The 26,418-nt window shown below is 39.4% G+C and overlaps 1 protein-coding gene across 3 annotated transcripts in view; it reads left to right on the top strand.

Moving 5' to 3' along the window:
• Window positions 1-19,883, top strand: part of LMBRD2 (LMBR1 domain containing 2) — a 56,579-nt gene extending 36,696 nt beyond the window's left edge. For all 3 annotated transcript variants that reach the window (XM_073343755.2, XM_073343754.2, XM_073343756.1), the window contains 9 exons: window positions 1,538-1,719; window positions 2,743-2,876; window positions 3,126-3,231; window positions 6,348-6,445; window positions 7,504-7,607; window positions 8,685-8,731; window positions 10,310-10,415; window positions 12,729-12,864; window positions 15,636-19,883. In XM_073343755.2, coding sequence (XP_073199856.1) covers window positions 1,538-1,719; window positions 2,743-2,876; window positions 3,126-3,231; window positions 6,348-6,445; window positions 7,504-7,607; window positions 8,685-8,731; window positions 10,310-10,415; window positions 12,729-12,864; window positions 15,636-15,696 — 974 coding nt within the window. In that variant the 3' untranslated portion in view covers window positions 15,697-19,883. The remainder of the gene's footprint in view (window positions 1-1,537; window positions 1,720-2,742; window positions 2,877-3,125; window positions 3,232-6,347; window positions 6,446-7,503; window positions 7,608-8,684; window positions 8,732-10,309; window positions 10,416-12,728; window positions 12,865-15,635) is intronic.
• The last annotated feature ends 6,535 nt before the right edge of the window (window positions 19,884-26,418 follow it).

Genomic DNA, 26,418 nt, shown 5'->3' with positions numbered 1-26,418 from the left:
ACATCCCTTTGTGCTTGTGTGATGGAATAGACACGCTCCCTCCCCCAGTTGCCAAAAAGCAGTTGTATTTCTGATAATAAACTTAACGTGAAGGCAAATTAAGAACACTTAGATACAACATAATGGCCACCTCCACAGAAATTCCAAAAGATTTTTCCTGGACACTATAGGAACAAAAACAATTTGCAACATTAGCAAGCAACACAACTAGAAAATTATCCAGCAATAACTCATTCAGTGCAGGTCATCCTGCCTTCCATAATCTGTAACACCTTAGAGAGGGCTGCCTTCAGCTCTCCATACCTTTAAGTTGGCCCAGTACCATTGCTGTGACTCTTCCACCGTCCTCTCCTAAAACAGTTGAGGGTATGAGGAAAAGATGTTGTTTTCTCGCTGTACCAGACAGTTGGAACCCCAGCCCCATTCTGCTCCTTCTTTAGGAGATGCCTTCTCGTAATCCAGCTTCCATTTCCAGTTTATCAGGGAACTAACCCACTATAGAATGATGCATTGTGAACCTGCCAAAGTGCAACAACATTAATTAAATAACCTAACCTACTCTCTAGGTCCCTGAGCTGTGGAGAGAGAGGCAAAAAACCCCATACCAGGCCAATCTGGCAATTTGGGGAAAATGTCTTCCTACTGTCAAAAAGGTGACTAGCATGATGCCCACAACAAGGGGCAAAAACCCAGTCTTACTCTTATTCCAAAGGGAGGAGCTGCTGCTCCTGGATGAAGAATAGTTCCTCAAGCAAGAGGAAGGGTTAATAAGCCCTCCCCTTGGGTGGCAGGAGCCAGTAGTCTTCTTTGGCAGCATTCTGATCAGCCAGTCAGCTAAGGAGTACCTCCCATTTCACCTCTCCAAGCCCATGAGGAGGAGATGAGAAGAAAGGTGGAGTGCACTGCAGTCATTAAAGGAACCCAAGGTTTTCTTTCCTTTGTTGGCCCAGACACAGGCTCCCCAAGTCTGGGGCTGTGAGTTGTGGGAAGCACTAGCTAAACTAGCAAAGACATGAGTTATAATTATGCTAACATATATTGAAGCATACATCTTATGCACAGAGAGTATCTTCACAGTTGAATATTTAATATTCAACCATCTTAATTGAAAAACTGAAAATCAGTCATTGCTCCAAATATACTGTCTAATTCCTATAAGCAATGTAAACCACAGAATCTTTGTTTTTGTTTATTTTTTGGATGGAGTAGTTCTTCCTGTTACCAGCCCAAAGTTTATACATGTATGCATACTTTATTTTTAAACGTGAAATTGCCTTTTTCTATATATTTGTTGCATTGTTTCAGAAATAATAATTTACGCCTGAGACAAAGTTACAGGCATCACAAAATCAATGAGTTCTTAGATTACTATCTCCACAGATTCCACTCTTAGTGCAATTATGCTTGAGATAGGATTCTTTTCAGCTAGCCATGTCAGTTGGCACCGTGCCTCAACAATACTATTTTGAAAATTTCCATCTCTCCCTATTTCTTATATAAATTGTATTAATCTGCTATTTATTGGGTTTTTTTCCAGAATGGTACTGGGAATGTCTCCTTCGACCATGGTTTTACAGAATTCTTGCTATTGTTTTGGCCACATTCTCTGTAATTGTTGTGTGGTCAGAGTGCACGTTTTTCAGCACTGAACCTGTTCTGTCCTTGTTTGCTGTCTTCATACAATTGGCAGAAAGAACGTACAACTATATTTACATAGAGGTCAGTTTGGAATGTTCATTTAATAATCTTATTGTACAGATTTTAGTTCCTACAGTAATGAAAGAGACCAAGTTTATTAAACTTAGCCCTTGTAATCTATTATCTATGAAAAATTAACCTCTGACTACTGAACCACAGAAGCTCTGTAAGCTACCCAGGTACTAAGACTAATTTGGTGGCAGTGTCTCCTCTTCTGTGCACCACTCTATTATAACCGGTGGAGTCTGACCCAATTCAGTCATCTGCAGGAACATAAAACTGGAGTAACTTGATCTAGTTATGTAGACATGGGTTGTTGGCATGGTATATGGGACTCCTCATTCTCTTATCATCTGGGCTAGTTTCTTTTTCAAGGTTCTCATGTGTGCAATATTTGCTCTGAATATACCAAACTGCCACCAAACGGCAAGTCCGTAGTCTTAGGAGCTGTGAATTACTTGAGAGACATACCTCATAGGAAATGAGCCCAACATATGCAGACAAAAATACATGAACTTTAAAATGCCTATTTTATTATTAGAGGGTCCTGTATAAGTCAAGGAAGAGCTTCCAAGCTACTTATGGTAGTGTAGTATTAATCTATTTCTTTGTTTGTTCAACTCATCACCATTGTCTAATTGCAGTTACCCGATTTAACTGCAACTATATCAGTAAATGCAGCCTATAACATGCTTTATTTTACACTGTGGAAATAGGAAAGGAGCCCTTTTAAATCCTTCTTAGCTGTTTGAAAATACACTTCATACTTTTGCAACTTAGTGGAGCTAACATGTTTGTTTTTAAACAATATGATTTCATTGCTGTATTTATTTAAGTACATCTTGTATGCAGTACATTGACAGCATTGTATATAGGCCTGTATAGGCTAAATTTATGCATTAGTTATGTTGTAATTCCATGACACAATAGAAATAAACAATTTTGCCCTAAGTCTTTTGTTGCTATAGGCTAGTATTGCAGGAGTTATTCTGATATAATTATAAATTTGAAAGAAATAGTAAAAAATGAATATTTTGTTTCTAGATGGCTTGCTTCCTTACCATCTTCTTCTTAAGTATCTGTGTTTACTCAACTGTCTTCAGGATTCGTGTATTTAATTATTATTATTTAGCTTCACACCATCAGACTGATGCATATAGTCTCCTTTTCAGTGGCATGTAAGTACACCATATATTTTGTGGGTGTGTATATATAGATTGTTTCTGGGACTGCCTCTTTTTAAATAATAAATTAATTTTAAATCAATAGTGTTTCAGATATAACCCTTGATGATCAGATAGGTGTAATTTATTCAGCATTTCATCTTTTAAAAGCCACTTCATATCTAGTTGTGATATTATTCTTTAGATTTTATTTTATTAAGGGGGGAAATTGCTTAAAAGCTGCTAACTGTTAAATTTATACAGGTTATTCTGCCGTTTAACTCCACCATTGTGTCTGAATTTCTTGGGTTTGACTCACATGGATTCATCCATCTCTCACAAAAACACTCAGGCAACTGCATATACGTCAGTAAGTATAGAGAGAATTTATCTTGATGCAATATAGCTTAACAGTCAGAAAAACAGTTATGAAATGAAATGTTTACTGTATAAACATAGTTCTTCATTTTGTTGCTTACTCAGTATTAAAGCAGGATAGAATTAATAACTCCTGAGAGAATTCTGTGCCAAAAAAAATAATTCTGTGCCCAATATTTTAAAGTTCTACATATTTCATTTGTCAATAAATGTGGAGATACCCTGCACATGGATTTGGTGGTGAGACTGCACCCAGCCCTGACACAGCACAGGAGCTGGCCCTCCCCAGATACACCCCGGGGCCCTGTGCCACGTACGCCAAGATAGCAAGCAAGAGGGACAGAGGCATGCATGCACGCCCAGCCCTGGCCCCCGATTTTGGTGTGGGACATGCAGGCTCAGCCCAGCAGGATCCAAGTGAGGAAGGGCTTAGGGTGAGGGGATCCAGGTGTGGAGTGAGAGGGGTCTGGGTGAGGGCAGTTTGGTGGGGGTTCCGGGTGCGTGGGGGAATCTGGATGCACAGGGATTCATTGGGGGTTTCCAAGTGCAGGGGGAATGGGATTTTGCAGGGGGTCCAGGTGAAGGTGGTTGGGGTTCAGAGGGGGAGTGGGGTCTGGGTGTGTGTGACTTACCGGGGTGGCCTGGGTGCTGGGGGAATGGGGCTTGGTGAGTTGGGGGTCTGGTTGCAGCTGATTGGGGCTTAGTGTGCTGGGGATCCTGGTATAGAGGGTTCGTCAGGATGGTTCAGGGGCAGGGTGTACCCTGCGGTGATTTACCTCTCCACTAGCTGTTTTAGGCGCCCAAAATGATGCACCCACACAGCTGGGCAGAGGCGTATGACCAGTTTTGCAGCTTCCCTTTGCTTCCCTGTCAGAAGTCATTTTTTCTGCAGGGAAACAAAGAAATCTGTGGGGGACATGAATTCTGTGCACATGCAGTGGCACAGAATTCCCCCAGGAGTAATAGAAACTGTTCTCCAGACTTATTCATTGGGCAAGGTCAAGATACTCATTGTCCCTTCTTATCATTATCACTGGCAGGCTTGTACTCAGTTTGACTCTCTGAATAGTGTGTGCTGTGCTGAGCTAAATGAGTGCAACTTACTTGTAACTTCCAAGTGATATTTGTTTTTGCACATGGACTCCAAATTTGTAGATATCAGTAGCAAATATAAGTTGAGAATGAAGATAGTAAATCTGGTTTTTGTTAAGCAATCAGTGGTTTGACATTGGTAGAATTATCATTTTGGTGGTAGACTATAATCTTGTGGGCGTAGTTTATTTATTGATTTAGATTGAAGACAAGATTTCTAACCATGGCTGTATGTGCCCTAAAATAATGAATCATACAATAAATGCAATTAAATCTCAGCTGCATTAAAATCAGTTGCACAGTAGGGCTGTCTGTTAATCACAGTTAACTGATGCGATTAACTAAAAAAAAAAATTACTGTGATTTAAAAAAAATTAATTGCAATTAATCGCATTGTTAAACAATAGAATACCAATTGAAATTTATTCAATATTTTTGGATTTTTTCTACGTTTTCAAATGTATTGATTTCTATTACAACACAGAAGAAAAAGTGTATGGTGCTCAGTTATATTATTTTTATTACAAATATTTGCACGGAAAAAACGACAAACAAAAGAAATAATATTTTTTCAATTCACCTCATACAAGTACACTTTCATGATAGAGATTGCACTATAGTAACTTACAAATGTAGATTTTTTTTTTGTTACATAACTGCACTCAAAAACAAAACAATGTAAAACTTCAGAGCCTACAAGTCCACTCAATCCTACTTCTTGTTCAGCCAATCACTAAGAGAAACAAGTTTGTTCACATTTACAGAGATACTGCTGGCTACAAAAGTGCCATGCGAACACCTGTTCTCAATTTCAGGTGACATCATAAATAAGAAGCAGGCAGCATTATCTCCTGCAAATTGTAATCAAACTTGTTTGTCTGAGCGATTGGCTGAAGTAGGACTGAGTGGACTTGTAGGCGCTAAAGTTTTACATTGTTTTATTTATGAATGCAGTTATTTTTTTGTACATAATTCTACATTTTTAAGTTCAACTTTCATGATAAAGAGATTGCACTACAGTACTTGTATTACAGGGGTGGGCAAACTTTTTGGCCCGAGGGCCACATCGGGGTGCAAAACTTTATGGAGGGCTGGGTAAGGAAGGCTGTGCTTCCCCAAACAGCCTGGCCCCTCCCACTTCCCGCCCCCTGACTGCCCCCCTCAGAACTCCCCATCCATCCAACCCCTCTTGCTCCTTGTTCCCTGTCCGCCCCTTCCCGGGACCCCTGCCCCTAACCGCCCCCCCGGGACACCACCCCCTATCTAAGCCCCCTGTCCCATGCCCCCACCCCCCAGAACCTCTGCCCTATCCAACCACTCCCTGTTCCCCATCCCCTGACTCCCCGGCCCCCCCGAACCTCTGCCCCATGCAACCGCCCCTTCCAGGGACTCCTGCCCCAACTGCTCCCCGGGACCCCCTGCCCCTTATCCAACCCCCCAGCCCCCTTACCATGCTGCTCAAAGCAGCATGTCTGGCAGCCGCGCCACCCAGCCAGAGCTAGACACGCTGCCGCCCAGAGCGCTGCCCACGCGGCGGTGGGGCAGTGAAGGGGGTCAGTGGGGGAGGGCCCAGGGGCGAGCCTCCCTGGCCCGGAGCTCAGGGACCGGGCAGGACAGTCCCGTGGGCCGGATGTGGCCCACGGGCCATAGTTTGCACACCTCTGTTGTATTAGGTGAATTGAAATATACTATTTTTTTTTGTTTTTACAGTGTAAAGATTTGTATTCAAAAATAATATAAAGTGAGCACAGTACACTTTGTATTCTGTGTTGTAATTGAAATCAATATATTTGAAAATGTAGAAAACATCCCAAAATTGATTAACTCATTTTTCATTTGTCAACATTCATTACAAATTAGTTATTACAAATAGAGTTATGTAGATATTTAGAGAATGGATAACTTATTGTATTGTGACTGGGTCCTATGGGTGCGAAGGTGGTAAATTCTAGACAGAAACAAAAAGAATGGATGCAACTGTCTTATCTTTGTACTAATCAGTATTTTTCTCTTCAGATAATGGGCTCCATGAGAGTGTTGTCCGTCATTGCAGATGGGTTTTATATATATTATCCCATGCTGGTTGTCATTCTCTGTATTGCCACTTACTTCAGGTGAGTAATTGGCAGATCTGTAATCCTTTGCATTTATAATTTACTTAGCACTGATTTCAAAATGTAAGACATTCTTTCTCTGCTCCTCCCCACCCCCCCCCACTCCCCCGCAGCATCATGTTAACTCAAACTATTAAAAATGAGACTGTAAGTCAGTTTAGCATTTTAGAATCTGCAGCTTTTAGATAGGAATACATTTTTTTTTAATTCTTAAAAAGCTGAATGATTCAATAAAATGTTGAACCATTCGCCAGAGCTCAGCAGTCTGAAAGTGCAAAAGTTACATTAAAAAGTTTTTCACACCATGAATAAACTGTTAAATCTACTTAAAAACAAGCAGATATTCTCTCTGAGAAAAGAACAACAGTTGTCACCATGGAGAGAACACAAAGATGGTTTCAGGCCTCCTGATTCCAGGGTCAGACCATTCCCCAATAAAAGTTAGAGCAGCCTTCTCATGTGGTTGCCCATGACTCCATGAGGCTGTATTAGCAGCCAGAGGTCACTGTGGCATAAGGATACCTGGGGCATGACTCCTGCACTGGAAGCCAGAAGTGAGTTTACATAGGCTCCTCTATAGTAACTCATCCTCCATTACTTATCATCTACACAGAGGGGAAATCCTCAGTGTTTTTACAGTAGTATCAAAGATTTGACACAGCAGCTATAATTTTGGTACTTGTGAGATTACTGCAAGCAGGTGCATTTCTTCTTTTAAGTTACTTGCAGTAGTGATAGGAGGGAACACTTCTAATAAATTGTAAGCATGCTTCCATTCTGCTGTATTTCTGATTTAACATAATTGAAAGGACTTTTGTGGGGTGATGCATGCCTTTCATTCACAATCTCAGTCTAAGTACCTCCTTAGTGCTCTGAATTTTCATCTTGCTTGCTCAGCAAAATAAATTATGTCCTTTTTAAAATGTAAGTTGCCAGTATGGTAAGCTCTTCTCCCTGCATTTTGGGGATAGCTAGCTTTGCATGCTGCAGTGCAGTTAGTTTCAACTTCATTTTTATGAATTAAAACTTTTTTCTTTTATCCTTTTTGTTTTTGCCAGCTTAGGAACTCGTTGTTTGAATCTGCTGGGGTTCCAGCAGTTCATGGGAGACAATGAAATGACCTCTGACTTCATTGATGAAGGAAAGGAGTTAATCAGAAGAGGTAATATGGGTAAAATCAATGTATCTAAAATTTTGTGATAAAACTGAATATTGTTTATGGCTTTTTAGTACTTAGACCCAAAATCTAAAATTGCAAGGATCATTTTATAAACTAAATGTCATATTGGTTTAAATCCCACACCTCTCACAATTTGCACACTATAGGGCTTCATCAGTACCTGAAAGAGAGTCTAAGGAAACCTTAGATGCTGCAGGAACCGGTGTTTGTGATTCAGTAGGCCATAGTCTTCTCTTGGAATCCACACTGAACTAATGCCCCAACTTGGTGGTAAGGGGTAGTGTAGAAGTGAAGTTTTTCACATGAGATCCCAGTTTGTGATACCCTTCGGGGTATTTCAGGGCCACTGTGATTCTTAATTAGTTAAGATTTATAAAGCTGAAATCCTCAGCTGGAAGGTGCTATAGTAATGTGTAATCGGTTTTTAATAAGTTACGTAAAGACTTTATATCAATCATAAAGTATAAAATGAAGTTACTTGTACTCAATTTTTATTGGAAAGGTGCATACACCGCCACCCTTAAGCAAGCAATTATGACACCATGCATTTTACAAAGAATCTCTTTTGAAAGGACCCTTAAACATCCCATCATTAAGTTTACAGAGCTGAATATTGATTGTCATTGTCCCATTAGTTCATTTTTAGAACTGCCAGGCCTTCAAACAAAAACAAAACCCTTGTGTATTTTAGGTAACATTTTAGTTTCTCTTTGACAGAGATCCTTCTATCTGGCACATCGTTATAATTTTAGATTGATTCATTCTTCTTCCATGCCCCATCTGTTGATACGCCATGTTGTTAAATATTGGGGAAGTTCATATTAAGCTTCATTCAAATTTATAAAAGTAGGCAAGTAGTTAATTTAAAACTTCAGTGTTTTTCCTCAGGTGAGCCCCTTCGTGAAGAATGTATTGGTTTTGATTAAATTTAATCCTTTTAAGAGTATTGGTATAATTTTATTCCAGTGCCTTTTTAATCCTTGGTGCTTTAACTGTTGTATAATCACTGATGGTTTTTATTACTCTGTAGTTTAAATACAAATATGGTTCCTTTTCTAGAGAAAAGAAAACGGCAAAGGCAGGAAGAAGGTGAAAATAGAAGAAGGGTATGAGAATATTTTAGAAAGTATTATACTAATTTTCTATGTACTGTATGTTGGTATGTATTACAACTTTCCATTAGGACCTTGGTTTTCATTCCATTATAACACTAGTGTGGAATTTGGCATATAAAGTCATAATCCCAGAAGAAATATGTCAAAATAGTCTATCCCCCTCCAGTCAATTCATTATTGTAGTCTACAGGAAATGAATTAGTACCTATGGCATGCTTTTCAAGCCCAAACACTATAGAACTTTATTTTTTTAATTCAACATGAATTAAAAATAGAATCTGGTTTATTGCAAATCTGCAGCACTTAATTTTACATGTTTTCTTCATGTGTGTATGTGTTACATTGTCACTGAACTTAAATTGACATGAAACATTTTGGTCTTTCCAGACCATTTTCAATTAATGGTTCAGAAAGGTTGGGTAGTTTTTATTCTGCAGACTAGAACTGAAGATCTTGCTCTGTTGTAAATGGGTATATTGTCTTCAATGGAATTATGCCAGTTTACGCCAGCTCAGGATCTGGAACCACTGAGCTGACTTTGAGCCATATTGAATGTAATTAAATAGTGTCCAATTGGTTTTAATAGAAATTGAATCCGATCCTGCCTCTCTTTTACATAAACCAGGGGTTTTCAAACTTCATTTCACCACAACCCCCTTCTGACAACAAAAATACTACATGACCCCAGGAGGGGGAGGGAACCAAAGCCCAAGGCCTATAGACCCAGGTGGGGGGCCTGTGAAGTGAGCCCTACCACCCAGGGCTGAAGCCCTGAGGCTTCGGCTTCAGCCCTGGGCAGTGGGGCTCAAGCTTGAGCTTTTATCCCCAGAAAGTCTAATGCCAGCCCTGGCAACCCCATTAAAACGGGGTCGCAATCCACTTTCAGGTCCCGACCCACAGTTTGAGAACCGCTGATGTCACTGTAATATTTTCATATTAGAGTTTACAAGAACTTTTACTGTAAGCATCATATGACTGTGTGGCTATTGTATTATCCTACCAACAGGTGGCATCTCATTTCTACTGCATTGACTATAGAGATATTGAGCATATTTTGTATGAATAGATTTAATACGAAATTAGTATAACTATGATACAGCGGACCCTCGCTAGAACTCGTGTCTATATAGTGCAAATTCGCTTATAACGCTGTCACAGCCATGGATCCCAAATTTAGTAACTTTCGTTGGCAGTCATGATAACGCGGTCCTGGCTATAACGCAGTACTGCGCATGGATCCCGAATCCTGCCTTCTAGCGAGGATCCAGTGTACTTACTTTTAAAAAACTATTGGGTGGGAACAATTGCTAGTAAAATATATTTTAGAATGAAAGGGCACATTCTGATTAAAATTTTTTAAATTGAAGAAGACACAGGCACACAATCTCACAGCCTGTACTCAGTAACACCTAATGTATAAAGTTACTGCTCCTCTAGTTTATTGTGTGAGGGTGAATATCCCAAGATAATGGATCTAGAATTTCAGAGGATTCCAGATATGATCCGAGTAAGTAACTTTGTTCATATCGCTGATGGGGTGTATTTTGTTGATTTTGTTTTTTGGGTCAGGAATGGAAAGAACGATATGGAAACAGCCGAGAAGATTCCACTAGAAATAGAAATGTTCACCCAGACCAAAATGAATCTAGTTTCTCAGAGACCAGTGCAAGCAGACGTAAGTAATATGCTTTTTTCTATACTTTCTAAAACCTTCACTAGCATAATTGTAAAAGTAGCAATAATTTGTTTTCTGCTTATCACCTCAGCATGCTGAGTTTACCCCTTTTTGTCTCACGAAGCCATGCTGTTCACTCCAGGAGGGACAGTAGGTCTCCACGGGGCTGGCAATCTTTGATATTTCTTCTTTCCACTCCATGGGAAGGTTCTGAGAATAATCACAGATTCCTAGGTCATTTATTGGACTCTCTGATTTGACCTGTAGTCCTTAACAATTTGAGCCGCTGTTCCCAGCTGTGGGATTGACAACTAAGGGCTTATCTACACATTTGGCTAAATCAGCACTGCTGTGATCGATGCAACTGTGTTGATTTGACCCGCTAAGTCGATGGGAGAGCACTTTCCTGTCGACATCTGTATGTCAGCTCCCTGAGAAGCATAAAGTAAGTCAGCGGGACAGCATCTCCCGTCGACACAGCACGGTATAGACACTGCTGTAAGTCGATCTAAGTTATGTTGACTTCAGTTACATAACTGAAGTAGTGTAATTTAGGTTGATTTACAGCTTTAGTATAGACCAGCTCAAAGTGGATTGTTATACTGTGTTCTGAGAGGTAGGGATGCTTGCAATTTTCTACAGAGTCTAAGATTTTAAAATCTGTAACCCTTCTAGTTGCCCAGATAATCTTTCAAATGTATATTGTCACAGTAATTAGATTTATAGAATATTAATTAAATATACTGAATATATAACCTATTATACAAACTCGTAGATTACATTTTTTATAATGTGTGAAACTACCATATGTTAAGTCATTTGAAGTGATATATTTCTTGAGGGAAAATAGTAAAATATTGGTCAAATTTTCAGTGGGCAGGTAATTTGTTTTTATGCTTATTGGAGAGTTTTACCCATCTTTTTTTTTTTTCTTCACTTGTACATATTTCTGAATTTTTGCATGTTTTACATGTTTGCCCATGAGCTTCTCGGAGCTGAACACAAATAATAGTATGCTAATTTATGAAACAGAAAATACAGCTGACCCATCAATACAGTGAAACTGAGTATGCACAAAGTGCTATTAAATTAATAAATATATTGAGTAGAGAGAGATAATTTTCCCATGTAACTACTTTCAATTATAGTAATCTTATGTGTAACTATGATAGGTACAAATTTTGAGGAAGAAATGTGGCGGGTTATCTCTCCACCCCCCGCCCCACGTGGAAATCCAATATTTATAATAATTAACTGAAATTATTTTAACAAGGAGTCCAATGGCTCCTTAAAGACTAACAGATTTATTTGGGCATAAGCTTTCGTGGGTAAAATACCCACTTCTTCAGATGCATGGAGTGAAAATTACAGATGCAGGCATTATTATACTGACACGTGAAGACAAGGGAGTTACCGCACAAGTGGAGAACCAGTGTTGGCAGGGTGGATGTAGTCCACTCCCAGTAATTGATGAGAAGTTGTCAATTCCAGGAGAGGCAAAGCTGCTTTTGTAGTGAGCCAGCCACTCCCAGTCCCTATTCAAACCCAAATTAATGGTGTTAAATTTGCAAATGAATTTTAGTTCTACAGTTTCTCTTTGAAGTCTGTTTCTGAAGATTTTTTGTTCAAGTATGGCTACTTTAACATCTGTTATGGAATGTCCAGGAATTATTTTAATGATACCCAAATAATATGCAGCATTCCAATATTATAATGGGAAGCACACCAACTGGTATTGTGAAGACTGCATAACAGATTGCATTTTAACACTTGTTCCCAGTCATTAATAACTTTTTGAAATTTTGGCATTTGGGTTGATTTTTTTTTTTTCCCCCCTGGCATGGTTTTTGCCCAAATGTTTGATTTGGATTTGATTTGGCATTTGTTTTAAGAAACATAGTTTCAACCAATATTGTCTAACTTTTGAATCATGGTGCAGGAGGAATATATTTTTCCAGTTACAAAAGCTCATAATTTTAAACTCTGTGTCAAAATAGGTTTAACTGAAAAGTGCTTTGAAGTTTTCTGGTTAGATTTGGCAATCTATACCCAGTGTTGGCCCTTTTGAAAAATTGCAAGTTGTACATGCAGAGTGAGTGCATTTTTTGCAGGGGTACTGGTTGGAACTGTGAGCATCCAACTAGGATTAACCAAATATTGAATCTAGCTATAGTCAGGCTTACTTTTTGAATGACTTACAAGTAATATGTATATTAGGTTTGTTTGTTAGAGAGAGAGCATTTATAAGACATGGGATTTTAAGATGTTTAATGATATTTGCTTATTCTATACTTTTTTAAAAAAAATATTCAGCTGTGTCTAAGTATACCAGGTCAAATGGCAGGACCGAAAGGGACAGAATAGAACTCCTCCAAGATGCGGAACCTTTGGATTTTAATGCGGATTCAGTTAGTGATGATCCTCTTGATCATCCTCTTGACTCAGGAAGGTGAGAAATTTTCAGTTTTATCTAAATGAAGTGTTTGGACTTATTATGTCTTTGATCCATGGCAACTATATTCAGTTCACAGGTGTATCATTGATAAACAGAATTCAGAATCTCCCCTAGTTTTTGTGTCTTCAGATGACTAGGGCAGTATTTGAAACCACTTGAAACTTAGTGCTGGTGATTTCTTCTTCATCTCCCAAACGCCTAATGGGTCAGACTTATTTATTTCAGTCAATATTTTTGACATATATGTAAAATATATTGGATACATGTGAAAAATTTATTTCATAGAGGCAAAAGTGAAGGAGTCAGCTTCTGTGAAATCCTGTAAAGAATTAAGGACATTGCAGGGGCTGACTGTGGCTCAGCTAATTGTTTCCCACGTTGCTGGTGATCTGTAATTAGCAGATGATGAAGCAAAAAAGGATCATGAATTGTGTTGGAGAAAATAAACAAGCAGAAGTGAAAAATGTGTGTGTGTATGTATATATATATATATATATGTATGTATATATATATATATATATATATATATGTAGCCATGAATTTTTGCTGTTCAGTCATAGTTACTGAGTTCATGTTCATCAACTTTGCATAAGTTCACATGAGCAGAAATTCTGGCACTAGTGAAGTTAATTGCAAAACTCCCATTGAGTTCAATAAGGTCAGGATTTCATCCATGATTGGTACCTAACTATAGTCTTGTAAGTTACTAAATTTGTTTACAAAGACACAGGGCCAAATTATCAAAAATCTCATAACGTGAAAGTGTGCTATTGAGTAGTAACTCATTAACTTGTACTCTCTAACCCAGTGGTTCTCAACATGGCCCCCTGGGGGTCTGCAAGCCCTTTCAGGGTGGATGCAGGGCCCCACAACTGAAGCCCTAATCCCCAGCACCCCCCGAGGGGCTGAAGCCAGGAGGTGCAGGGCTGAAGGCCTGATCCCTGAGCCCTGGTGCTCTCTGTGGGGCAGAAGCCCTGAGCCCATGGGCAGAGCTGGGGACATGGAGGGCATTGCCCCTCCCGCTCCAACTGCAGCGCAAGAGCATGGCAGTTCCAGGGGCAGCCCCACACCTCTCTTCTCTCCTTACCCCCTGGCCAGGTCAGAGGTGGGAATCCAGAGCCAGGCAGTGTGGGGCAGCTGTGGCTCTGGCCGATGCCATGGAGCAGGCAGCGGCAGCATTCCCTCCTCTCCTGCTGGTGCCCCAGGTTGAAGCTGCTCCTCAGCTCCCAGCCCCCTTTGCTCTCGCAGAGGCAGCCAGTAAGAGCCCCCCCTGGAGGGGAGACCCGGCTCCATGGCTGGCAGACCCCTCTGGAAACAGGGACTACAGGGGAGTTCTCCCAGCCCACAGCCCCTAATATCCCTCGCCCTGCACCCTGAGCTATGCCCTCCCTGCACCCTGAACTACCCATTGCCCACACACAGCCCCTAGTAACCCTCTCCCTGCACCCTGAGCTAACCCCCTGCCTGCTGGCTGACTCAGGGGTTGGAGGTGGCACTCCCTCCCTGGTCTCTGCCATGTGGAAGTGTCTCGAGCCCCACTGGCCCCTGCCCCCGCAAAATAGAAGTCAAAGTACCGCCTATGCCCAAGACGCCTGCCCTGAGTGCCGCCACCCCTCCCCTGCTGGGCCCTGGAGTTTTTATAGCATTTTGAGGTGGGCTTCAGAGAGAAAAAGGTTGAGAACCCCTGCTCTATCCCATGCATCATATAATTTACACACACATAATTCTTGCACTTGTCAAATGAACACAGGACATTGTATAATGCATTATTTCTGCTTCTTTAATATGTGTTTTCATCTACTTGCTAAACCTGTAAAATTGAGTAATTTTCAATGGGTCTAGCAGCCAGAATGAACTAGACTCTAACACACTTGTTTTAAAACAACTTAACCAATTCTGTCTAAGCAGTAAGAATTTTTTCTCACACCAGTGTAAATCAGGAGTAATTCTATTGAAACCACACTGGTTAAAACCGATATCAGGGGAGAATCAAGCCCTGTGTTTTTTTCCATGGCAGCAGTTTAAAGCATCTTAAAACATGTAGAACAGTGCTAGAAGGGCAGGTCCCTGCTTTGCGTCTGTTCAGGATTATTAGAGAGAGAAAAACACAGTTGTGATGATCTTTTCAATATATTTGTGTTTTTAAGTCTTCATATATTTGGCTACTAATTTGGGGAAACATATTTTTTCCCCTCAAAAGCTGCTGTTCACCTCTTAATGGTGTTGGGTGGTGCTATTTCACTGGATATCATGTAGACTCTCTTGCTGCTTATCCAACCTGAAAACTGTCAGATACCAATAAAAGTATTTTTCCTTACAATTTAACAAAAATATAATAGTCTTTGGTTTCTTCATGGCTAATAAGAAAGGTAGTTTAGAAAAAAAGACCTCCTCAAATATGTTTAAATAGTCTCTTGGTCACATGATATTTAAAAGATTTAATTTTGGATAGCTAACTGCCATGCATAAAATTCTTATACACATATTTTTTAGATTACGAGAATTTCAATTTTAGTGTAATTTTATTGTACAGATTTTTAATGTATTTATTTTATTATATATAAGTGAATAAAGTGCATTGGGATCATCCAGGATGAAAATCACTCTAAATGTAAGTTATTTTGCAGTTTAGATATTTCATGTGGCAAAATGGGCAGAATAGATTTCTTTTTAATACATACTAGATGTGACTTTGCTTCTATATGTTACTGATGTTTTCTTTCTTTCCTCTTCTCTTATACAATTTCTTTATGTATGTCCTACAGGTATCAGCCTGGTGGAAGGTATTTATCAATGTCACGAAGCCGAATATTTGATGATGTCTAATCCCTTCATAGCTTATGAAAACTTAATAGAAATCAAAGTCTGCTACTCATTATTTGGAAAATACTGTTTGTAACATTTCTGAACCAAAAAAGACATTTTTCTCTTTAAAAAAAATTGTGGAAAATAAAGGAACAATAATAGTTAGAAATGCACCTTGTATAGTAACTCACTTATCACGGCTAGAGTATACTTGTATTAACAGGCATTGTTACACAGTGTGGAGTGTTTTTTGTTTTTGTTTTGTTGTTCTTGGGGAGGCTATAAAACTATTTAAAAATCCTAGTTTAGTTAGTTAAAGGTGAATCTAGACTAAATTTTATACATGCAAATAGGGCTCAAATTGAACTGTAACTTAAAGGTTTGGGATGGATTTTGTTGTTTTTGTTTTGTTTTTAGTTTTGGAAGGAATCATTTTTTTTAAAGATGCTCTGAGAAATATAATATAGTTTAGTCATCCAAAGTGAAGTTAAATGAATTACTGTATTACACATTATTATTAAACATCTTGCTATTTGAATTTTGAGCCTGAACCGGAGTCCGCTGAAGTGAAAAGTCTTCCATTGACTTCAGTGGCCTTTGGATCAGGCCGTTTATGAGTAGAAGGGATCAAATGTCAATTCTGTATACACACGCTGGCATAAAATGTGGAAGGCTTACACATCAGTCATAGAATTGGGATTTTTTTCTGTTTCAATATTATATGCAGATAAACAGTAGCATGTGTAATTAAGATTAAATATAAACATAACTATTTTTGCTATCAGTGTCATTCAAGTATTTGTGCAATGACAGGAATGCATTCTCTAAGGTCTGGTGGCTGTTTAAGAAGACTTTTTACAGTAGTAGCAGTTGAAAATCTTTATGTAAGAGAAATTTTAATGTGAAATATATCCATTTTAAATTTTAAATGTTAGTTTTTCACAAACTTCTAGCACAGCATAAAACTCCTGGAGCTTTCCATTTGAAAAAGTGAACTATGTAGCATGAATCATTATTGGTAAATGCTTTTGACATCCCAACTTGCCTTGCACAAGGTATCTGTGTTTTTAAGGTGCCTATATTTTACAATATGTAGGCTTTTCATTGCAAAAAGAAGAAATGCTTATTTTATGCAAATAAACGCCATCAAAAATGCCAATGAATAACAGTGGAAAAAATGCTGTTATGCAAATGATTTTTGGGGAAATATGCTCAACTTCAATTTTGCTTTGTTTGCAATTTTCAGCCAAAGGTAGGTTTTAAGTTGACATTTTTTAATCACTTAGGAGTTTTCTCATTGCAAAGTGGGGGTGAAAGCTGAAGCATTAGATCTCAGAACTATTTTTCTTTTTCATACTTGAAAGATGGGTAACTCCTAAAGCATCTAGAAATGGAGTTACACTGAAAAATAGGTTTTCACAGATGAGGTATTCCATTTAGTAATAGTCTGTTTTCTAAAATCTGTGCTAATGTGATTCTATCCTGCTTTAATGAATAATAATTCAGAAGTTCAGAAAATAATGCTACTTGTCGTGTATTCTCTGCTGATTTACAATGATTTGAGTAACTATTTTGAAGGATAGTGAAATTCTGGTCCACTTCTATAGAACCCATTAGATAAATAAATAGACATATAATAGCAGATTAAACTCTGAATCCTTTCTTTAGATACATGTACTGTTCCTGCTGAAATCAGTGGGAACCTCATTTGCATCCAAGCGCATAAATTCTCTCTTAAAAGTGGGCCTGTGAGAATTTTTTTCAAAAAGCATTCTGGAGTTTGGGGAGTTCCTGCTCTTGTGTGTGTTTTTTAACTTTAGAAATCCAGGTCTTCTGTGCCCTGGAAGACTGATCATTGGAGAACTAATGACATCACCAAAGACTAAAAGCTGAACAATTGAGAGGAAAGAAATTTTTATTCATACTGTTTAAAAGTTCGTCGGTCTTTATGTTAACACCTATTTAACTCCAATAACAAACATTTTGGAGAAAGAATCTTTATTAAATTATTTCTATCCCTCCTCTTCAATCAAAGTATGATTACTGAAAATACACAGGCTCTTAGGCACATTCTCCTCCTCCTTTAAGTCTTCCAGAAAAACCATGCGAGACTAGATTTGGCATTCCAATTTTTTTTTTTATTTTAAAAAAATTGATACCTAAAGACCTGAACGCTTGTTTTTAAACTTCATAAAGAAGCCTTCCTACCCCCTCCCCCACCCCCAAAGGCACAAGCTCTTCATTAATACGTTACAAGTCATATTGAAGGGGCTCTATTCTTAGCTCCACTGCTGTTAAGGAGAGAGAGAAATTCGAGGACTTCAGTCGCTCAGACCATAGGTTAGAGGTTTGTTACAGGAGTGGGTGGGTAAGATTCTGTGGCCTGCGTTGTTTGGGAGGTCAGACTAGACGATCATAATCGTCCCTTCTGACTTTAAAGTCTATGATTCTGTGATTCTATTATAAACTTCACAGAAGGAATGCTGGATACTCATGAAGAGCCTGATCCGCTTGTCATTGTGCAAGTAGAACCTAGCCCTAATAAGAGCTGCTCTTGCTATCATTTAAGTCAATGGAAGTTTTCTTTGAGTTCAGTGGGAGCATGGTCAGATCCATATAATAAGAAAATGAGCTAGACCCCATGTCTGGATTCCCACTGATAATTTTCAAAGTGGAGCATAAGGATTTAGCCAGGTGACTCTAATGTTAATGGGACTCCGGTGACTAAAATACAAACCCCAACATGGAATTTTAACCCCCTAACTGTGGTGGGAATTTCTTAGGTTTTGTGGTCTACTCCAGGTGATGATGCAATGAACTGATTGTCTAGGGATTGTCCATAACGCATAGGAGTAGTTGTATCATTAAAATGTTGCTTTCAGCGTTTCCCTAGGTTTTGATTTGTTAGCTAGATGACTGGGGTGAGATCCTGATCTCATTGAAGTTAATGGCAAAACTCTCATTGACTTTTAAAACCAACGGTTGGATTTTTAATAAGCGTTCTTGTACTAATTAATTTACACTCTGAAAAAGAATCCTGTATGGTTTCCTGTGAATGTAAACCTGGAAGATTTATCAGTGTTATCATTTTGTGAGAGGACGCAATTGTGTAAGTACATGCTGTTTACTGATATAGTAATTTATTTTACTTGGTAAATCTCACAAATATGTACCTATTATGTTCCTGCACCGCTAAGACTCAAAATTAGAAAGTCCAAAAATAATTGCATTGTAAACTGTACCGTGATTTGGCAGACTGAACAATAACATGTATTTATGCTGCCACTATATAAACATACTTATATGCAACTAAAGAGTATGTAAATCATATTTTCTTATAAACTAAAATGTCACTGTATTAAATTACAAGTAATATACACTTCCTATCTTGCATCATGTTTTTCACACGGTTTGATTTATAATTGTGAAATATGCCAAAAAAGTAGCAAGTTAAATAGAAACTATGTTTGGATGCTGTCATGTCAGTGATGTACTAGTAAACCCATGCAAATTTTGAATACATTTTTAAAAAATCAGAATGCGCAACATAACTGTACTAATAACCCAGAACTGTTGTGTTGTGTGTTGTTTTTTTAAAGTATGGGTAGAGAAACTGTTACAACCAATGAAACTTAATGTCTTTGCTAGACATGAAAATCTGTATTATCAGGTGTTTAAAAATGGGTGTAGAAATAGCTACATTCTGAAGTGAGTTCTGTGCACTTTATATTAGGTCTGGCGTGTAGCATTCAAATGTAGAGAATCACTTAACAATTTGGGGAGGAACTATAGAACTTCGTTTTTACTGTATATTAAAACCAATATCTAATGTTGGGGCTGGGGAGATGTAACATGTTATCCCTGAGGTACAATTTTAAAGTGCTAAGGAAAAGGTCTTTTTGGAACAAACCTTATACTGCTGTAATTCACACTACTGAAGAATGCTTAATGTCTTCTGCATTTGTGTTTGTTCAAATAGTAGTCATGTAAATTTAAGTAGCTATGATTACAGTATTAAGAGAACTGGGGAGAAGCTGCTATTTTTTTCACTATTTATGTTCTTGCGATTGCAAAATATAGCCCTAACAATTATTTGTACAATTGAAGGTGTAATAATTGTGGTTTTCCACTCCAATTCAGTGTAATTATGGTAACTTGTACTTTTATTAAATTAAACCTGGAATATTGTAGCTGTTCCATGAGAACAAGTGAAGGTTTCCTGTTCTTTTCTTTCACTATCACTGTTAACTACTTGAGACCTAACGTGCACTTAAAATATTAGAAGCTTATGAAAGAAGTTCTCATTGATTCATTCATTATAATCAAATGAATATATCGTAATTGTTAACAAAAAACACTAGTTTTGAGGCTCTGTATATTCGGTGTCCTAACATTTAATTTATCTAAAATGCAAGAAAGTCATTGCAATTTTTACAGAATATCGTCTTGTAAATAATAAGTTGTAACATTTTGACTGAGATTTTGAAACCCTCTTTCTGCAGTGTGCTGTAGAGGGCTATCTACTGCCTCACAGCAGTACTATGCCAATACTACTTGTGCCTCTAGCAGACTAGTCTAGTCTGAAGTTGAGACGCTCCTACGTTTCTCCATTCCCTTAATGTGGACCAACCGTTATCTACAAAAAAGTTTCACCTTAAACCAGACCCTCACTCTACTGTATTAACTGTTGGTATGAATTATGCTTCATTACATCCAATAACTTTTGTTTCAGTCATAAAGGAAGATGAGCGAGTTTATTCTTTGTAGGTGTGCTCCTCACTATGTTAATGTGTCCAGGTATTTAGATTGTAACAGATAAGCAATGCCAGTTTTCAACTTTTGGTTATTCATGACTGTGTCTTACTAGATGACATACTCATATGAAATGTAGTAACTGGAGAATGGTGTCTCAAAATTTCTCTCTCAAAACTCTTCCTATAGACCAGCTGTTCTCAAACTGTGGGTCAGAACCCCAAAGTGGGTTGTGACCTCCTTTTAATGGAGTCGCCAGGGCTGCCATTAGACTTGCTGGGCCCCAGGCCGAAGCCTGAGCCCCACCTCTTGGGGCCGAACCCCAAGGGCTTCAGCCCTGGGTGGCAGAGCTCAGGCTTTGGCTTCAGCCCTGGGCGGCAGGGCTGAAGTTATAGGCCCCCCGTCCAGGGCTGAAGCACTTGGGCTTCAGCTTTGGTCCCCTGACTTGGGGCAGTGGGGCTCAGGCTTTGCCTGGCTCCAGTGTGCTCAGGCTTCAGTCACCCTCTCCTGGGGTCTTATAGTAATTTTTGTTGTCAGAAGCAGGTCATAGTGCAATGAAGTTTGAGAACCCCTGCTACAGACATAAGTGGAGGGGCAGGGAATTAATTTATTTCTGTTGGTACAACTTTAGTAATTGCAGACCTTATTCCATTTTCAAATGTGTACTGTATTAAGAATTAATAAGCATTAAGAATGCTGCTTATGGATAGACTAGGTTTTTGCCTTACGATACAAGTATAAGTGTGCATAATTTCATGCTGTGTTGTTTTGACCCTCACTTAATTGAAGTTGTTTTTGTGTAGTGTTCTAAATTATTGATGTACTGGATATATTTTTTAATTGTATGTTTGAATATCTAGTGAAATAAAATTGTTTGCATGAAATAAAATGCATTTCTACAATACTACTTGTATGTGCTTATACATTCAGACTTCCTCTAGAAATGCTTTTGTTACTAATCTTTTTTCAAATAATTTTACTTTTTCCCAATTAATAATTGTGAATTGATTTAATTGAGAGTATAACCTTACTTTGTTTTTTTTAACTTCCTTCAAATAGCAGACTAATATTAAACTTACAGGATTTGTATGTACTCATCACACATTTTTAAGAGGGGGAGGATACTTTTTGGAATAGTTTACCAAGGTATTCTGAAAAAGAACAGTGATATATTGGGTTTGTTTTGGTTTTTTCCTGCAGCCCAACTGGTTAAACATAGGAATAAACTGTGTTACCTCCCATCTTCGTTGGGAAGCTTTATCTTCCACACTATGATCATTAAGCTGCTGAAGTATGTAGTTTCCCTTGTAGTCCATCCAAAGTGCACTATTAAAGATTGTGATCTGAACCTCTGCTTTTTGCAGACCAACATCTCCCATGATTCTGATGTATAGTAGGCTGCTTCCTTCCTCTCTGCAGTTCCAGAGTCATTGCAATGTAGTTTCTGCTGGCCATGCCCCCTTTTCTGGTTTTCCACCAGAATTTCTACCTCCGTGGCAGCATTTAGTGGCTGTTTGCTTTGCTCCTCACCATTTCCTTTGTCAACTTTGCTTTTTCAATTCATTTTTTGAGGAATAACATGCAACTTTATAATGCTTGTTCCTCTTACTTTTCCTCTTCGTCTTCCCCGGATCAGATAATTGGCAGAATGATGGTTTCAGCCACCCAGATCCACCCCTGTAGCAACCTCCTCTCTTGGACTCCTCAAACAATGGCAGAGCATACGAGCAGGAACCTGGCTAAACCTATGCAGCATCTCCCTATGTGAAACAGTATTTACAGGTTCTTCAGGAGTAAAATGATGCCCTCCCTGTTCACAACAAGCCGACACTTGCATTGCACCTTCACAGGGCTCAAGCAGACTGGCATATTAGATACCCCTCCTGCCCTGAGGAGCCACAACTCCAATGCAGAAAAGCCCAATCAGGAGCTTCCCAGACTTTCAGGGGGAGAGTATAAGGATGATGATGCTATTATCACAGTTATGGGAGTAAGTCTTACAAAAGACCTGGGCTGCAAGGAAAAAAAACCCTTGAGCAATCCAAAGTCCCTCCCAGAACTGAAGGAGGTCCTCAGATACCTGGGGAAAGAAGCAGGACTCCTACACATCTCTTCCTTCGATGTTTGGCAGAATTCTTAAAAAGAGACTGTCTCACAAGCAGTGGAAATGGGACCCAGAAAGTTAGTACACAGAGGAAGACCTATCTAGAGGGCTCAAGGCTCTCAATAAAAAGGGTCAGGACAGACTGTACCCTGCCCATCGCATTGCAGGGACCTTTGTAAAAAAGGCAAAAAGAGACAAAACACCCTAGAAGCACAAAAAGGGAAAGAAGATATAAAAGATCTAAGAAATATTTGTACACACTCTCCCTTCTCTATTGAGGAGGGAGAAGTTCCGGATTCAGACTCTGAGCAGGATAAGGAGTTAAAAACAAAGGTTTCCTCCCCCTCCCTCAATGAATTTGATACTATGTGTAGGAAAATGGTATCTACTGTATATATCGAACCAGATGAGATATTAGATGAGAAGCTTAAGAGCAAATACCCGCCAGCTTAATTCTAGCTTGAGATGGCAGTTCTGCTGTACTCTTCCCTTATAGATGTAATCAGGGATGAATGGGAATACCCTGATGAGGGAAAGGGTATAAGCAGTCACACGCTTAGATACTATAAGATGCAAGAGCCAAAAATGCCATCACAGAAATATTGAATGTTGATGCTGTGGGGGTGGTATTGGTAAAGGATATGATGATCCCATCAGAAAAGAATATCTTCCCTAAAGATACAGCTGACAGAAAGATGGAGGTTAACTTTAGGAGGAATTTTGAGGCTTCCTTGGCCACTAAGCATATTCCTGGTCATTACCTGCTTTTCAACAGCTGCAGTGTCTTCTACAACATGCACCCTCCAAACCCTCAGGTACTAATGACAGAGGTCAACCTATTGGGGTGGGGAGCACACTGAATCACAGAAATGTAGGGCTGGAAGAGACCTTGAGAAGTCATCAAGTCCAGCCTCCTGCACTAAGGCATTACCAAGTAAACATAGACCATCCCTGACAGGTGTTAGTCCAGCCTGTTCTTAAAAACCTCAAACGCTGTGGATTCCACAACCTCCTTGGAAGCCTATTCCAATGCTTAAAGTTAGGGAGTTTTTCCTAATCTCTAGCCTAAATTTCCCTTGTTGCAGATTAAGCCCATTACTACTTTTCCTGCCTTACTGGACATGGAGAACATTTGATCACGTCCTCTTTATAACAGTCCTTAACATATTTGAAGATTGTTGCCAGGTTCCCCCTCAGTCATCTTTTCTCAAGTATAATCATGCCTGGTTCTTTAACCTTTCTTCATAGGTCAGGTTTTCTAAACATTTTATCCTTTTTGTTGCTGTCCTCCGGACTCTCTCCAATTTGTCCACCTCTTTCCTAAATTGTGGTGTCCAGAAGTGGACACAGTACTCTAGCTGAGGCCTTGGTGATGAGTAGAGCAGGACAAATACCTCTTGTCTTACATACAACACTCCTCTTAATACACCCCAGAACTGCATTGGCTTTTTTTGTAGCTGCGTCATATTGATGATGACACATTCAGTTGGTGATCCGCTATAATCTCCAGATCCTTTTTGGCAGTACTACCATCCCCATGTTGTGCATTTGATTGTGCAGTTGTATATTTAATTCCTGGTCACCTGCTGCCAAGTTATCACAACAGAAGTCATGGAACAATCATCTGTTCCATCTTTCAAATGTAGATGCTTAAATACAATACAATCCCTACAACTACAGTTGCAACCATTCAGTTGCATCTGAAGTGGGGTTTTTACCCACGAAAGCTTATGCTCAAATAAATCTGTTAGTCTTTAAGGTGCCACCGGACTCCTCATTGTTTTTGTGGATACAGACTAACACGGCTATCCCCTCATACTTAATCCCTACAACTGTTCAATTTAATCAAAGTTTAAAAGTCAAATAATTGATTCAACTTAGAAAAAGAGCATAATCCTAAGTAAACAGCACCAATCCTGGGACCTGCTTCTGTATTCCCTATTCACCCAAAGCTCCCATAGACTTGGGAGATTTGCCTAAATGAGACTGCTGGAGTTATGATGTACTGTTTATGTTGTAGTCAGAACCTAACGTCCCAAACATGATCATGGTCCCATTGTACTCAGTGCTATAGAAACATACAAAGATAAGGTCCCTGTCCTAAAGAAATCTCAACAGGTAGCAGTTAATCTCATGAGAAATCACTAAGCCAGCAACTAACTTTTCTGGCTGCACTGCCTCAGGAACAGGACAAGGACCCCATTGTGATTCTGAGAGTTACAATCTGCTCCCCCAGTTTTGTCAGCCTTTGCTTGTGGTGTAGCTTGCTTTTTCCTCTGCACCACTCTTCTTCATGGGAGTATGATAAGCAGCTGCTTTCTCTCCTCCTGTGCAGAGTTTGCTGTGGGTAGTGCACAGCCGAGCTCACGATTGAGCCCTAAGGGGCAGGTTCATAATCATGGCCAGCGTCAAACTTCAGAGATCAGTTCACAAACACCAGGGTGCTACAACATTGTGATATACTCACAGAGCTCACACAGCAGGGAAAGCTCAAAATCGGGACACAGGTCATGGCACATAAAACAAAGTAAAATTCAAATACTTTATTTCATACTGTGTCGTTGAGTCTGCCTGTCTTGCCTGTTAATCACTGAGACTTCAAAACAGTTTTCTGTATTTGTTTTGAAATCATTTGGCTCATTTTTAAGTTGCAGGCTCAGAAGCTACCCTCCATTCAACTGTATATGTCCCCTTTTAACTTCTCACAAGTTATCTGGGATAGGAAGGATTCTGGTTCCAGTCATACAGCATCACTCACACACTTTCAGAATCCCATTTAGCAAAGAAATAAATGCTCCAGACAGTATCATCCCTCCACTGAGGGCTCAATCCTGCAACGTGCTGATCACTCTGGGTCTAGTCAGCAAAGCACTTACTTATATTCTTCACTTTAAGCCAGGTGAGTAGGCCCATTGAAGTCAATGAGAATACCAACATGATTAAAGTTAAGCAAGTCTTTAAGTTCTTTTGATCCAAGCCAGAGTGCTCAGCACCTGGCAGGATCAAGCCCTAAGTGATGCCTTAAAAGAAGGAACATAATTTATAAGAGTGTGAATTTAAAACAAAACAAACATGCAGCTCATTTTGTTTTTTCATCAAATGTTTATTACATTATTCCATTGCAGTTAGGTCATAGAGAATGCTTGGATTATCCAAGAAATGTATCATTTCCCTCAATCAAGATCAGGGCCTTGTGCTAGTGTAACGCCGAGAGACCGCAGTTGTCGGTGGGCGGGATCAAACCTGGGACTTTTAGATCTGAGTGCATGAGCCCCCCCTACTGCTTGAGCTAAAAGCCATATGGCAGTAGAGCAGACTCATTAATCTCTAGTCTTGGTGCCACTTGATGGGACAGAGCACCACACCTAGGAGGTGTGTGGGGTACACTGGGTACTGTACAAACACAGTATGAGACAATTCCTTACCTTGAAGAATTAATAATCTAAACAGACACGACAGTCAAATGGGGCAGGGGACAGATAGAGGAACTATAACCGATAACTGTGACTGTTTGGGAAATCTGTCTCTGTAAAACTTGTGAACTCTAGTTAGACTTTGTGAACTTTGTATCATTATGCCTCAGTGAATATTGAATCAGCCCTTTGTCAACAGGGACTGTCACCTACAGATAGAGAACTGTTACAGGAACATCCAGGCTCATTAATATTTGAATACATCTACCCAGTGATGAGCTGCCAAAATCTTAACAACGGCTTCCCTCCTCACCCCACGAGGAGGTTGTTGCCCACCCGGGACTCCTGCCCCGTCCAACTCCCCCGTGTTCCTTGATGCCCCTCCCTGGACCACTGCCCCCAGAACCGGGCAGGACGGTCTCGTGGGCCTCATAGCGCACTCCTAAGAGCCAGAGGCACCTGCCGGGGGGCGAG

The sequence above is a fragment of the Lepidochelys kempii genome, chromosome 5, assembly GCF_965140285.1.
Source record: "Lepidochelys kempii isolate rLepKem1 chromosome 5, rLepKem1.hap1, whole genome shotgun sequence".
NCBI classification, from domain to species: domain Eukaryota; kingdom Metazoa; phylum Chordata; order Testudines; family Cheloniidae; genus Lepidochelys; species Lepidochelys kempii.
The sequence above is the reverse complement of the archived record's forward strand: the minus strand, read 5'-3'. Positions and strand labels throughout refer to the sequence as shown.